The sequence below is a fragment of the Taudactylus pleione genome, unplaced genomic scaffold, assembly GCF_031769625.1.
Source record: "Taudactylus pleione unplaced genomic scaffold, aTauple2 ptg000758l, whole genome shotgun sequence".
Lineage (NCBI taxonomy): Eukaryota > Metazoa > Chordata > Amphibia > Anura > Myobatrachidae > Taudactylus > Taudactylus pleione.
Genome location: NW_028285160.1, coordinates 5,663,518 through 5,679,888, shown reverse-complemented (window position 1 = coordinate 5,679,888; position 16,371 = coordinate 5,663,518). Strand labels below are relative to the sequence as shown.

The 16,371-nt window shown below is 43.1% G+C and overlaps 1 protein-coding gene across 2 annotated transcripts in view; it reads left to right on the top strand.

Moving 5' to 3' along the window:
• HDAC9 (histone deacetylase 9) overlaps window positions 1–16,371 on the top strand; it is an 805,652-nt gene that overhangs the window by 464,853 nt on the left and 324,428 nt on the right. The window contains exons 1-2 of one of the 2 annotated variants that reach the window (XM_088457370.1): window positions 5,788–5,857; window positions 6,351–6,413. In XM_088457370.1, the coding sequence (XP_088313496.1) occupies window positions 6,392–6,413 (22 nt within the window). In that variant the 5' untranslated portion in view covers window positions 5,788–5,857; window positions 6,351–6,391. Of the gene's footprint in view, window positions 1–5,787; window positions 5,858–6,350; window positions 6,414–16,371 lie in introns of those variants that run through there. The other variant, XM_088457369.1, reaches the window with a different exon arrangement.

Genomic DNA, 16,371 nt, shown 5'->3' with positions numbered 1-16,371 from the left:
TTATTGCTGGTGTCCATCACTGCGATCATTATCCGTAAGTTGAACCTGAAATCCGGCGAATAATACAGCTTTTTTAGGTGTGTATGAGCCTGTATCCCGGTTCACGACTCTTCGTAATTAGGCTAACACATTCTTCAGTACTCTACCTATGGTAGAACAACCCTTCTCTTGCCCTTCCAGGTCTTCCACGCGCAGGTGCCACAATCATGCAAATCAACAAAGGCGCATGTGTGCGACCGCGTTCCTGGGAATATCCAGAGCAATTTCACAATATGCAATGCAAACGCTGCTCCACTATGCACATATATGTACACACACAGAGGGAGAGATGTATCATAGCTTGAAGAGATATAGGGGTCTATTCATCGTCACTTAATTTTTACAAAACCAGGTGAAACTTAACATTTTCACCTACTTTTGTAAAAATTAATGTTCGGGGCCATTCTTCATTCTTGTAACGCAGGAGATATCAGAGATATCTCCTGGTTACAATTCTCCCACGATAATTTCCACAGTCCCCATACTTTAGTAGAAATTATGCAATTCATAAAGTTCCGAAAAAGCATTTTTTTCAGAACTTGTGAGTGATACTGTACGCCGCTCTGAGATGGCGTACAGCATTCGATATTATGCACAATCTGCCATTTTCAGATCCTTCCCGCTGTGTCTCCTTATGTCCGGCGTCTCTGGCTTTTACTGGCGGGAAGCTCCTGCTGCAGACGGCGGTAGGGAGAACACACACCGGCAGGGAGGAGCTGGTTACAGGCGGGGGGAGGTACGGTTGTGGCGGCCACGGGGGGACGGTAGCGGCATGAGCTGGGACAGACACCGGCTAGATAGATACAGAGGGCCGGGGGATGACTGCATAGGGGGCCGGTGCAGGTAGTTACAGAGACTTGCTGGCTCCCTGTCCGACGTGAACTGGCAGCATATTCCAAAGCCCTCTCTTTACTGACAGGTGGGTCCAGCACAAGTACAATGTCCCTGCTCCACAGCCTGCAGGTTGGGCTTGGAGCTGGGGTTTGGGTAGAAGTGGAGCTCACTGGCAGGACTCTCTCTCTTGAGCCAGGCAGACACCGAACAGCAGCTGCACATCATAGAGGACCAAGCAACGGGAAGTGGATGAGACCCAATAGCGCGTGTGCGCGGGGGGGTGGTCGGGACACATAGAGGATCGGACAGCGGGGGGTGGATGGAACATAGAAGCGGGGGGTGGTCGGGACACATAGAGGACCGGGTAGTGGAGGGTGGACGGGACTCGGCAAAAAGCAAAATGGACCAGGCAGGGGAGGCACTGTAGAGTGAATGCCGGCAGAGAGCGGGGACAACAGTGCAGTTGAAGGGGAAAAGTATCACATTTCCGAAAAGGTGTCTTCGCAGAATTAGCATCTTTACAGAAGTGACACTTTAGTAATGCAAGAATGATGAATAGGACTTAGTTTAACAATGAACTTGTGGCGAGTTCAAAACTAAAACATCTCACATGATATTTTTATCATGATGAATAGGGCCTATAAAGTGCGAAACAATAAGCTGCTAACTGTCATATTACAGGCTGTGTTTGAAAAATGACAGTTAGAAGCTGATTGGTTGGTACTCTGGGCCTGATTCATTACGGATCGCAACTGCAAATTCAATAGCGATTACGCACGCAGTCTCACTGCGAAGATATGCTAATCCTCTGTGCTCGCTATATACAGCAGCCCATCAGATGTGGCACTCCCGGCATTTGCAAAAAATCAATAAAACAGCAAGTGTATATTCCAACATTCTAGTGCATTTATTCTGTCCACAGTGTCATCAGGGATCCCTTGCAAACGGCGGGAGATAGGATGCTTTGATTTTGTTTTTGAAAGTCCTGGACTAAGAATACGCTATTAACTGTGAGTGCCAGTGTGTGTGTGTATATATGTATATATATATATATATATATATATATATATCACTAGCACACGTAGGGGGGGTTCTAAGTACCCAGACCCCCCTCCGATGGACCAAATGTTTTTTGGAGATGGCGACAGCCTTGTCTCCATCTCTGCACCAGCCGTTGGGCGAGAATAACTAGTCCAATCAAATTTGGGGTACATGAAAATGGGTGTAAGCAAAATCCACCTGCCGCAACCAACCGCATTCAAAAAAACACCTGGGGACCCTCCCATAGTCTTTTTCGCTAGTTTAAAAGTTTGTCCCCCAACTTTCTTTTCACCCCAAAACGAAAGCACTTTTTTCGGGGGGTCCTGTGGAACTTTTAAAAAATATTTTTACACAGAATACCTTTGGGGGACAGTCCAAGGGGTGCAGGGTATTTTTTTTTTTTAGTTTGTACCCCAAAACCCCAATTCTGCACTTTTTTTCGCCACCTATTCTGTCGTGAAAACTTATCCCTGGATTTTGGCAAAAACTTTTCGCACCTGCGAAAAGTCTTTGAAATTGAATACGGGGAAAAAGTGAAAATTGCGAAAATGATGTCATTGGCGATAAAGTATCACCGATAACGGGTTTTCGCTGCCTAATTGAATATGGCCCATAGTATTTAGAAAAGAAGGCACTCAAATAGTCCTTTAAAATAAAACTTATATCTTATGGAAAATACATTTTGGCTCCAGACATTACGTCATAGTTAATAAGAGGTTAAGGAACTGAGGGCCTGATTCTGACCCGCTCGCGAGCGCTGTACGCTCGCAAGCGGGTCGATGGTGCCTAAGTGCGCATGCGCACGACGGAGGGAGCTCCGTCGTGCACATGCGCGAGACCCTCCGAGCGATGGAGAATCCGTTGCTCGGGGTCTTGCACCAAAGGGGGCGTGCTGTCGATGGTGAGTGACAGCACGCCCCCTTTGGAGGGCGTGCCGGGGGCGTGGCTTCCAGACGGAGGCATTCCCATGGGAACGCCTACCGTCTGGGTCCGGCCCCACTGACATCACTAGTGACGTCAGTGGGAGTGATTTTGGCTCTGATAGAGCCAAAATCACTCCTGGGCTTGCGGCAGCGAGACCCTACCGCAGGGTCTCGTCGCAAGCCAGATGGTCGCGATGGTCTTGACCATCGCGACCATCATCATGGACGCTTGCATAAGCTGTGGGTGGTAACCCACAGCTATGCGAGCGTCCAGGAGGCCGCTCCAATGTTAGGTAGGAGGGCCCTGATTCAGAGCGAGCGCTCTGGTCAGAGCGTCCGGCTCTGAATCAGGTCCTGAGTTACTGCTTGTCCCTGCTGAAAAGAAAAATAGCAATATATATATATATATATATATATATATATACATATATAATACACACAAGGTGCTGCACTCTCGAGTAAATGAAAACACACGACAACTGTGTTGATCAAAGACACAGTTGTCATGTGTATTCATTTATTCACGAGAGTGCCGCACCTTGTGTGTATTATTCCTCTGTTCTGTGAGGGCCCCTTGGATAATTTTTGCACCCTTATTGCGAGTGCTAGACATGGTGATGAATATATATATATATATGTATACATGTGTGTGTATATAAATATATATATATATATATATACACACGTGTGTGTATGTATGTATATATATATATAAAAAAAAAAAAAAATATATATATATATATATATATATAGGGAAGTGTTAAGGGGTCTATTTACTAAGCAGTGTTATGAGACAGAGTGAAAAGTGATAAGAAAGTGATAAGGTGCCAGCCAGTCAGCTCCCAACTGTCATTTTTCAAACACAGCCTGTGAGATGGCAGTTGGGAGCTGATTGGCTGGCACCTTATCACTTTCTTATCACTTTTCATTCTCTCATAACACTGCTTAGTAAATAGACCCCTAAGAGAGGCAGGGCTGCCAAGAGAAATCCTGGGCCCTGGTACAGCAACTTCCCAGGGCCCCCCTGGAGGGGGTGTGGCCACAGCATGTTAGGGGCAGGGCTGCACCTCTTTGGAGGCGTGTCTAACATGTGAAAAACTCCCACCCACAAGAGCATGACATGGCTACCAGCAGCTGGGACATAAGTATTCACTATTAGGATCATACCTCCCAACTTTGGTAATTCAGCGGCCGAGACATCCACACGCCATTATATCACTCCGGGGGCGAGCCCAACATTCCCGGAGATGCTGGGATTCTCCCAGGTCCTCCCTGCACAGTGAAGAGATGCCATGGGTGGGACAGTACCTGAATAGCGAGACTGTCCCGCCAGACAGTTCGGGACAGTTCCATAAAATATGCATTTTTAGCTGGATGTATTTAGATGTTGTAATGAAACACAAAAATGAAAGTGCAACAACTTTATTTTATACATTTCTCATGTAAATAAAAATAAATAAAATGCAATTTTTATTATAGAGATAGATTAACTCAATTTTAAAATAACATAAGGGTCCACAGTCTCTGGCTGATGTTTTGTAGTGGCTGATCCTACTGTGAGATGATTCTCTGGCAGCCATACACAGCACATGACATTTTTGCTGGCTATTGGAGGGGCACACGGGACATGATTTTTTTGCCCACAGGGAATAACAGCCGGACGCTATTGTCTGCAGTGCATTTCAGCTGTCATTGGTTGCAGAGTGCATGCCCCAGGACACCATTATTTTGTATTTATGTATATAAATACAGTAGGATGGCGCCACTCCAGATTAGAAACAAAGGGCACGATTCTATTAAACGTGAAGTGAATAGCGCGGGGAATCAGCTCCCAGAGCTATGCAATTCATATGCGCTGCTAAGCCCGACTAGGATTTCTTCTCGCATCCCTCGGGATGCGAGCAGAAATCCGACACATACTGTAGTAGGCTGCCCGCGGTGACTTTATGCCTCCCTCCCTCTCGCCCGGAACCTGGAACAGGTACAGATTGAGAAAGCCTCGCGAGATGATGATGTCATCATCTCGCGAGGCTTACTCTCTCTCTGTACCAGTTCCGCAGCGGTGCGGCTGCATTGCAAACAGTGAGTTACAATGCACCGTCTGTGACACTGGCACACAGACAGTGCTCCTCTACGACCCCCCCCCCCCCGAACGCCGAACTGCCGCCCCCCGTTTTTTTTTTAGTAAATTAGTTAAGTTCAATTACAATAAATAATAATAAGTTGAAAGAAAAAAAAGAGGATGAGCTGCAGGCGGCCCAGGCCCCCTTCCAGGCTTGGGTAATCTGTACCCACTCCCCCCCCCTCTCGGTGCCCCTGAATAGAGGAGGTGGCCCGTGTGCAGTCTCCGTCCGATGCCCCCTCCTCTCCTCTCCGTCCGGTGCCCCCTCCTCTCCTCTGGCTGCCGGCAGTGCACTGATTGCAGCAATAGACTGTGGGCACTAGTACACTCTACCTCTTTGCCAGAGTCTACTACGCATATGGAGGTCTCCGAGGAAATGGCGCACCAGCCATTTTCCCAGTGATTTGCCTACTGCACATGCGCAAAACGCTGGGAGAATGGCCACCGCACAATTTGTGCAGAGTGTGCGGTGTGGGCTTATATTATACAGTATATATAGAATGTGTGCTGCTGTGTATATGAATAAACAAACATAGGTATGTTCAGGCAGCTTTGTGCTTATATTAGTATGAGTAATGGCTTGTTGTGTAAGGCTGATAATTACTGTGAACACTTCAGGACTGCCTGTAGTCCTCCTAAGACAGGGACCGGACAGCTGTGTTTGCTGTGATATTTTTAAATATATTAATGTAGGCTCCGATCACACAGCCTTGCCTGACCTATTTTTGGCTCAGGCCGGCCATTGTTCTATTTTTGTACCCTGTGGGCCAGGCTGTTGTTGATTCACATGCAAATGAGATATCACTGTCTTTAGCCAACTCTGCCGAGACTGAGAGACACACACGGAGAGGCAGAGCAGGCACAGGGGGCAGATACAGGGAGCAAGGGGCAGATGAAGGTGCAAGGGCAATCATTTTCTGCTGCTGGCATTTCACGCTTTTTCTTTTCTTTTTTTTAAATTTAGAGAAATAGTGTCACATCTCTTGTTGTGTTTCTTATACTTTCATTTGTATGCTGCCTGTCATTGTCAGTTGTAAGGATTGTAGCAAGGGTACAGGTCTCCTGTTGCACCTGCTCGCAGGACAGGTGCTGGCTTGTAGGAGAGGTGTAATACCTGTGGCTGACAGCCTCTGGTAATTCACATTATTTGTGTTGAAGCAGCAAGGTTTTTTCTCTCTCCCTCTTCTATGAGTACTTGGCACAGTAAATATGTGTAGAAAAATGGAATAATTGTCAAAGTGTATCACTGCCTCCTCCCCCTCTGGAGGAGTTAAGACTGCTGAGGGGTCGCTTCCTTGCAGAAGAGTGATGAAGCTTTCATGTGTCTGAGCTGCACAGGGGCTGGAATATGCTGCAGACAATTTATGAGAGTGAATCATGTTTTTCCTCAGATGGGGTATCTGGACGTGACAAGCTCCTGGCACAGCACAGAATGCACAGCATGATCAGCCCAGGTAAGAGGCTCCCTCCTGCATGGTGTAATCATAGCCGGCTCCTGCTCACTTACTGGCAATAAAATGAACATGGCATTGAGGTTTGTTCCTGGTCTAGCATGATTCTGCTCACTTACATTGTAGTTGGTATGCAGTATATATATATATATATATATATATATATATATATATATATATATATATATATATATATATACTTACATTACACACACATTTTCACAATTATGACAGCTTCTATTTTTATGGTTTTACTGTTCTGTCTGCCATTTAGTTCAGTATTAGTTAAAGATTGAGTGGTTGAAGGATGCATGAATGTTAATACTAAGTTAGCAAACTGCGCACAATATAGACAAATTTAGCCTGATGTACAGTAGAACATACTCACTTTATATATATATATGACGATATGCTACATTGCATTTAATCAATATGGACATCAATTCACTATTTCAATACGTCTATATCTATACTAGCTGGGGTGAGTATATAACTAGCTGGGGTGAGTATATACTGTAACTAGCTGGGGTGAGTTTATAACTAGCTGGGGTGAGTATATAACTAGCTGAGGTGAGTATATGCTGTGACTAGCTGGGCTGAGTTTGTAACTAGCTGGGGTGAGTATATAACTAGCTGAGGTGAGTATTTACTGTAACTAGCTGGGCTGAGTTTATAACTAGCTGGGGTGAGTATATAGCTAGCTGGGGTGAGTATATAACTAGCTGGGGTGAGTATATAGCTAGCTGGGGTGAGTATATAGCTAGCTGGGCTGAGTTTGTAACTAGCTGGGGTGAGTATATAACTAGCTGAGGTGAGTATTTACTGTAACTAGCTGGGCTGAGTTTATAACTAGCTGGGGTGAGTATGTACTATAACTATCTGGGGTGAGTATATAACTAGCTGGGTGAGTATATTACTAGCTGGGGTGAGTATATAATTATCTGGGGTGATAATATAATTAGCTGGGGTGAGTATGTAACTAGCTATGGTGAGTATGTAACTATGGGGTGAGTATATAGCTAGCTGGGGTGAGTATGTAACTAGCTGGGTTGAGTATATAACTAGCTGGGTGAGTACATTACTAGCTGGGGTGAGTATATCATTAGCTGGGGTGAGTATATAGCTAGCTGGGCTGAGTTTGTAACTAGCTGGGGTGAGTATATAACTAGCTGGGGTGAGTATATAGCTAGCTGGGGTGAGTATATAACTAGCTGGGGTTAGTATATAGCTAGCTGGGGTGAGTATATAGCTAGCTGGGCTGAGTTTGTAACTAGCTGGGGTGAGTATATAACTAGCTGAGGTGAGTATTTACTGTAACTAGCTGGGCTGAGTTTATAACTAGCTGGGGTGAGTATGTACTATAACTATCTGGGGTGAGTATATAACTAGCTGGGTGAGTATATTACTAGCTGGGGTGAGTATATAATTATCTGGGGTGATAATATAATTAGCTGGGGTGAGTATGTAACTAGCTATGGTGAGTATGTAACTATCTGGGGTGAGTATATAGCTAGCTGGGGTGAGTATGTAACTAGCTGGGTTGAGTATATAACTAGCTGGGTGAGTACATTACTAGCTGGGGTGAGTATATCATTAGCTGGGGTGAGTATATAGCTAGCTGGGCTGAGTTTGTAACTAGCTGGGGTGAGTATATAACTAGCTGAGGTGAGTATTTACTGTAACTAGCTGGGCTGAGTTTATAACTAGCTGGGGTGAGTATGTACTATAACTATCTGGGGTGAGTATATAACTAGCTGGGTGAGTATATTACTAGCTGGGGTGAGTATATAATTATCTGGGGTGATAATATAATTAGCTGGGGTGAGTATGTAACTAGCTATGGTGAGTATGTAACTATCTGGGGTGAGTATATAGCTAGCTGGGGTGAGTATGTAACTAGCTGGGTTGAGTATATAACTAGCTGGGTGAGTACATTACTAGCTGGGGTGAGTATATCATTAGCTGGGGTGAGTATATAGCTAGCTGGGGTGAGTATGTAACTAGCTGGGGTGAGTATGTAGCTAGCTGGGGTGAGTATGTAACTAGCTGGGATGAGTATATAGCTAGCTGGGGTGAGTATATAGCTAGCAGGGGTGAGTATATATTCAGTTGTAAAACCATTACGCTGCAGTCAACTCATTTTGACACATTTGTAGTACTTCTCATAGATAACAAAAAAACACTGACACATTATATTTGAACACAGAAGCAACAAGGCCTACGTATACTGGAAGCATGCGTCCTACTAAATTTCAGTCCTGTGTAGGATATTCATGTTAGCCATAGAAACCACGTGTTGCTATATAATAAGTACAGTATACTTGTATTTTGGATGATATGTGTCTTAGAGTTTTTATTTTTGTCATTTTGTATTGCTAATTGGGCATGATGAATACAGGTATGGGCAGGTCGCTGCTTAGTTGGAATGCAGGTTGTTGAGTGTGTCACTGATCTTTAGTCTCTCTGAGAGATACTGTAGTTGTATGAGAATAATACTGTATAACAATGTATAACACTTTTATTAATCTGAAGTTGTGTTAAAGCTATTGCGTTAAACAGAACATATATTGTTATAAAATTATGTAGCAATAATAAAAAAATAATCTGTATATAACTGATTATTACAACTGATTATTATGATCCTGCAGGACTGTTCTCTTTGTAAATCATACTGTATATGTTGCTTAGTAAATCATGCATCTCTCTTTGGCTCATGACATTGTAGTGTGTGTTGTACAGTACAGTATGTCCATAGATATATATTCTGCATAGATGGCTGCATACTACCGTCTACCTTGCAGCAGTTATACTTGTGATCTCAGTGTAAACAGGATGTTTGATAACCTGATAATAAGCAATGATAGTAATATACGTATAAACCCTGGTAAATATTATCTGTATAAACATTGCACTTAATGTAATTTCTAGCAATCTGTGAGCTACAGTATAACATCATCAGTACTGTGTTCATAAGGAAAATTTGTGTATTATAAGGAATACTGCACTCCGTAGTGTCAATTATATAGATATTAGACATCACCTCTGATTTCAGTGTCTGTATAAAGGCATTAGTCCTACAGACTTGTGTTTTTAAATGGTTACAGAAACCCACTGTTTCTTCTAATGTCCATATAATAGATACTGTATGTATAGCGAATTATTCCACATCTCACACAGGGCTGAATATTTAAAGAGTCTGTTGCATTCTATAAATAAAAAATAGTAATTTCTGTTTAAAGTTGTTATATTGATAGTTATGCATTGGGTCACTGTTCCATGACTGGTGATGTTCTGTAGTGTGTGCAGCACTTGGCTGGAAACCAGGCAGATAATTCCACGTTTGTACCAAAAAAAAATAATTAAATAATAAATATTGGGTTATCATTCAGTTGTAGAAGACTATTGAAAGCCAATATGTTATTGTTTTTTCCTCTATTTAGCTAGTTATCTTACATTTACCCTTCAAAATGCAGGAGGAGCGGAGTTTATTGCAGCGAATGCTGGATGGATGGTGTGGAGAACCTGTTCTAAATTGGGACAGATCTCTGAATAAGTGGATAACCTGTGCATTATTGTAACAGATCTCTGATTACTTACTTGGAAATAGTCTGTGTATGTTGGATACCTGCAAAAGAATCTGTGTCATGGCATGCTGCAATAAATTCTGCTTCACCTGCTGGCCCTTTAAACAGATTGCACCATTGGAAACTACTTTGTTAATGTTCTCAACAGTTAATTTACTTAATCAATATTTGTTTTTTCGCTGCTCACACTGTACACTTCCATGGGCAGATTGTGTGAAAAAATGACTAGCAAGTCAGCTATCAATTCAGTTGTCAGGAGCTGTACCAAGAAAGGACTACTCAGTACCTTACCAGTCATCTATTTCCAATGCAATACCATGGGATAGCACTATAAGGTGGAGAGATATGTAATGTATTGTAATGCAAAGTATGTGGTATTTCAGCTGTAGGAGCTTTTTCTCAAATTAGTTTTGGTTTTCACTGAATTAAATGCCCACAGGTCTACTTTTTAACTAAATTATAATTTTACACCCCCATTTTGGAATAGAAAGACACCTGTTTATTTTTATGTTGCTAGCTGGTAACAAAGCATTAATTTTCAGTACTTTTAGTTGTGTTTATTTGATAAATTACATATGCTCACATGGGTGAGCTGCTGGAAAAATATGACTATTCCTTGGGGTTGCAATGGCCCATTTAAAAAACACTTGAACACCATTTATAATGACACTGTTATGTCAAGCAGCTAGCACTCTACACGGAAATATGGCACCACTCCTACAAACATGAAATGACCATGTATACCACCATTTCCTCCCTTGTTCAACATCTATTAGCTTTATATATACAGATACTGAGAATTAGCTATAATACAATAGAAGTAGTACAGTGCAATATTAATATTAAATCATCTTTGACCCACTCCTGGAATATTTTGGAGACTCCTGAATTTCATGGTGCTCTCCCGGACTTCTGGGAGACCTGGTCTACCCACCTGAATCACGCCCACTCATCTAACTTCGAATTGTGCCATAATGGTCATGGACCGCTGCTTGGTGTTGCCTTGAATCAGGAGCTCCCAGAAGTAGGCATGTATTGTACTCAATTTCAATATTAGTGATATTTCCAGGGATAAAATTTGAGAAGACAAATGTTTGCATATGATTCTACATCTTCTACCATTCAGATTCTGTGGGCAGATCTCACAGCTCTGAGCCCCTGTGAGCCGGCGTCCGTTCCACTGTCTTATCTGTTCAGATCTTCATGTGTATTAAGCATGTGCTCCATACAGTCCTGTTAGAACTGGACACTCTAGCAATGAGAGTTTCTTATTGAGCGTTGGGTGGCACAGCACGATGAGCTGGAACAATGGCACTGGCCCCATTCATTTTATTATTTGTGAACAGTTATTTATATAGCACTTGCATTTTACAGAGAATACTTAACCAATCACATCAGTCACTGCTCCAGTGGAATTTACAATCTATGGGGCATATGTATCAAAGCTTGATGCGAGATAAAATTGTGAAATATATATCACCAACCAATCAGCTCCAAACTAATATTTCTTAAACACAGCCTGCAAAATGTAAGTTAGAAGCTGATTGGTTGGTGATTTATATCTCACAATGTTATCTCACATCAAGCTTTGATACATATGCCCCTATATTCCCTACCACGTGTACACACACACGCTAGAGTTTATTTAATCAGAATCCGATTAACCTGCCAGTATGTCTTTAGCGTGTGGAAGGAAACCAAAGCACCTAGAGGAAACCCTCGTAAACAAGGGTGCATATACATGGGAGCACATATAAACTCCCATGACCTCAGTTGTTCATCGATAGCCGCCTCTAATCCAAATATTGGGCAGAAGAAAGTCACTGCATTGATACTCTCTGGATTACAGAACACCACATTGTTCTAGAACATGGCAATCATTAAAACTTCTGTGACATCAGTCTTGGTGGAAACTTTGTTGCAAGTTACATTGTACTGTAGTGGCTTCTATCTGAATGATTATAAACCATTACAGTGTCAATGTCTGAACTGCAGATATGCTGTGGGACAGATTTATGGTTGTGCATCATCACAATTGCTAGTTTATTTAAATTAGAATTTAGTATACAGTACCTCAGTGCTAAGTTTGACCTGAGGGCTACTATTTTGACAATACATAATGGATAATCAGTAATTACTTTGAATGTTTGAGCTATCCTAAGTGTATGTGTTATAAAAATATGTGGAAAGAATAAAATAATTAGTTGGACGAGAGATTCTAGACTATTACATGAATGCTGGGAGAGCAGCTCAGGCTAAACAAAGTCCACTTACTAGGTTTTTGTACATTATTCCAGTTATGTTTTCTTATCACGTTTCTCCTTATGAACATTTTACCAAATACTCTCTTATATATTTGTAAATGATTATAAAGTAACTCTGAAACATCAATATCCAATAAATATACCCTGCATGGTCAGAGAATCATATTATCTGCAGCAGGTCTCATGTACTCTCATGCAATCATTGCCCCGGACTGATATACATATATTATGCAGTAGGAAAATACTGGTCAATCTGCAGTACTAATACCAGCTGTTAGCTCTACTGATTAACCCCCACTGCCTTTTCTCCATTGGTAAGACTCAGTGGCGTCACTGCAGGTGATAATCCTTGTGCGGGCCGAAGTGTGTCACACCCCCATCCTTGTCACTCTGGGGGCTTGTCCAGTGCTCCAGGGGCAGCTAGGCAACCCCCAGCTTCTCCAGACACAGGGGTGTGTGAATGACACATGCATGCACACCCAGAGGAGTAGCGTGGAACCATGGCGCCCGGAGAAAGTGCATGTCATAGCGCCTCCCTCCCTGTACTGAACTGTGCCAGTGGGGTATGGCCAGCCTGCGGGGGAATACTAAACAGGGTTGCCTACCCTCCCGATTCGGCCGGGAGCCTCCCGATAAACATCCCCGGAAAGCCCCTCTGGCCCCCCCCCGCAATTACCTGTTAAACCCCCTGCAGCCGGGGGGGCGGTGACGCGATTCAGCGTGAATCGCATCATTTTAGCCCCGCCCCCTGCTTTACAATGCCTGCATTATCGGCATTGTGTAGCGGGGCCAATATGACGCGATCGCGTAGCATCCAGTCACGCCCATAAATGACATCAGTCACCTGACCATGCCCCCTTTTGCCGGCCACGCCCACCTGCCCTGCCGATCTGGCTGCTCACTCCCGGAAAGAGCAGCCAGATAGTCGGCAAGTATAGAAAAAGAAATAGACTGCGCTACTGTGACTGGATACTGACATGTGCTTGATTGATAAGAAACTCACATTAGCCTTTCTGAATCAAAAAATATATCCAACAACATTTATTAAACATACAATAAAATAATATATATAAAGTAATAAAATGTAACTCTTAAATAAGAGTATAAATCACAGTAATACAGTTGTTGCAACAACTCATATGGCCATTTAAAAAGTATTCATTTACAGATCTTTACCCAATAAGGGATATTTCTTTGTTGTAAGTTCAATTTGTGAAAATAACGGGTCAAATGCTCACCATTTTCCACATACACATATTAGGAATATTCGGCAAAGGCCTGATGTAAATAAATTTCCAGCTGGCACTTGTAGTGCGCCGGGCTTGCTGAGGAAATGTGTCGTTGGAGATGGAATGGTCCACAAGGCTGGGTAGCCTTCAGCAGTAACGGATCCATGTATTACCACCAGGCAAGTGAGGTGAAGTGGCGGCTGTGCTGGGACCGGTGTCTGACCTATACCGCAGTCTTAGGCCAATCTCCCGTTGCCGACAAGCAGTATGTAGAGCTGCACTGCACTAGATCCTTGGTTGCTGGCTTTTGACGCTCCGGTGTAATTGGAGCTCCCGTCTCTCTGTGCCTCGTGGATGATGGTGGCAGATAGCAGATTGCTGAGTTGCTGAACACTGTTCACAGTGTTTAACCCCTTCGACGCGTTTCGCTCCCCTCTTGGAGCTTTTTCAAGATAGGGGTATTCAGTCCATATCTTACCCTTAAATAGGGTTTTCAATTGAACAAATAAAATCAGCTGGATTTTTAATCACTTCAATTATCTCTTATACTGATTCACAGAGGCTCTTAACTGTTTAGCTATTTGCTATTCATAGATCTTAACAAACAAATATAAATACAACAATACTAATTATACAATAAAATAATAAATAATATACTAATATAAATATATAACAATAATTAATATACTAACCTAAATATACATACATATATAAAATAAATACATGTCGGTACGATTAATTTACATACTAAAAACTATGGGCCTCATTCAGAGGTGGTCGGAGGATGCAAGCGGTCGCTCAGAAACTGGGCGGCCACTTGCATCCAGACCGCCCGCCTCTGTTGCGGTCATTAGGCTGTGGCTAATGACGAGAGCTGACCATCGCGACCATCGGGGCTTACGACGAAACCCTAGGGTAGGGTCTCCCTTGTCGCAAGCCCCGGAGAGCTTCTGGCTCTGTCAGAGCCGGAAGCTCTCCACTGACATCACTAGTTCCCATGGGAACGCCTCCGTTTGGGCTGCCACCCCCCCGGCCCGCCTTCCAAACGGGGCGAGCTGTCAATCAACATCGACAGCTCGCCCCCTTTGGATCGAGACCCGCTACGACCGGCACTGTCGGTCGTAGCGGGTCTCACGCATGCGCACGCCAGCGCCGGCGTGCGCATGCTCTGTGGGGGGCCATCGATCCGGTCCGAGCACATCGGCGCTAACGACCGGGTCTGAATGACCCACTATATACCCACAAATTAATTATTTAATATCAAATTTTATAATTTGTTGATTTTTCAATTGTAATATTTCGCTGCACAGATATACATTTCCCATTATATCATTAATCCATCTAACCCTACTTCTTCTTTCCGGAAAGAGCAGCCAGATAGTCGGCAAGTATGTACTGAAGTGAAGAGAAAAACAGCAGTGTCAGTATTATGCTGGCCGTCGAGGTCCCATTGGGGGAATAGAATGCTTTAGTGATGCACTATCTGACATTAAGGGGAAGCTCCTTTGGCACTGCTTTATTTATGTATAGCACCTAGGATCTGACTTTTATCTCCTTTGAATCATTGTTATTAGTCAATAGAGATTGTATTATATATTCTGATCATTTAACTTAAACTGACAGAGTACATGTGCTAGAGTGAGATTCCACAGGGTGCACAGTTTATAACTGAAATTACTGCCCCGAGCAGCTATCACTGGAGTGGGAACACCTATGGGAAGCTCCATTCTCAGCTATGCTCCTACTTCATAAATATACATTGCACCTATATTAATGTGAGTATTACTAACCATGTCATGTTCTGTCTACCACCATTATTATTATTTCAGGTCTCCTAATAATATTTTTAAAAATCCGTAACTTATTTAGGATATAGAGCAAACTAAGCGAGATAAAACTAAAAGGCGGCATCATACTATGTAGTGCCCCATGAATTCCGGAACCCTGGATGGGGCCCTCTGTCCATTTTGGCACCCGGAGCTCACGCTCCACTGGAACCACCCTCGCTACTCCCCTGTGCACGCATCATCCTTTGTCGCTGCTGCAGCACCGCCCGGTGACACCATTCAAGGGGGTGACACCAAAACAGCAGAACTGCTCTGCTATTTTGGTGTCACCCGTACCCCACTGCACCTCCATAGTCATGCCACTAGTAAGACCTATGCTACTTTATCAACTATTGTTTTTAAAGAAATAATATACAAATATATAATTTAGTCATATTTTGAATCAATTACAGACAAAGATTCAGAAATACAGACACACACATATATATAATATATATATATATATATATATATATATATATATCCTTTTAAAATCATCACTAGAGAGATGTTGATGTAAAAATCCAAGGGCAAGGTTGGGGCTACCACTAGGTGTACTAAGGTAGTTGTGTCAGGGTGCCAATGGGTAGAGGGGTACCTAAAACATTGGCCCTCATTCAGAGCCGCACGCTATTTGCGGTCGTTCGTTTAAAATCAAGGGGTGGCTATTTAAATGATCCGTACGCACATTGCAGTGTGTTCACACCTCTAAGTCTGAACGAACGAGCAAAACATACGCTCGTTTATTTGTTAAAAACGCCCCCTGGCCGCACGCATCCTACGTCATGTCCGCTATTTATTAGATTAATCGAGTACATCGACCAGCGTATGAACTGCTCGCTATTCTTGTGGTTGGTGTTTGCTACCACAAATTTGCGTGCAGTTCTGGCTATAAAATAACCCAGTGACGTGGTCAATGACGCTGCTGTTTTAAATATACACACCCATAAAACGCCCGTTTTGACCTTTAAGCACGCCTGCGTTCGGATCTCCACTCCCCATTTTCAAGCACCTTCCCCTGTTACCACCCACATACGCCTCATTCTGTCATTCAAAAT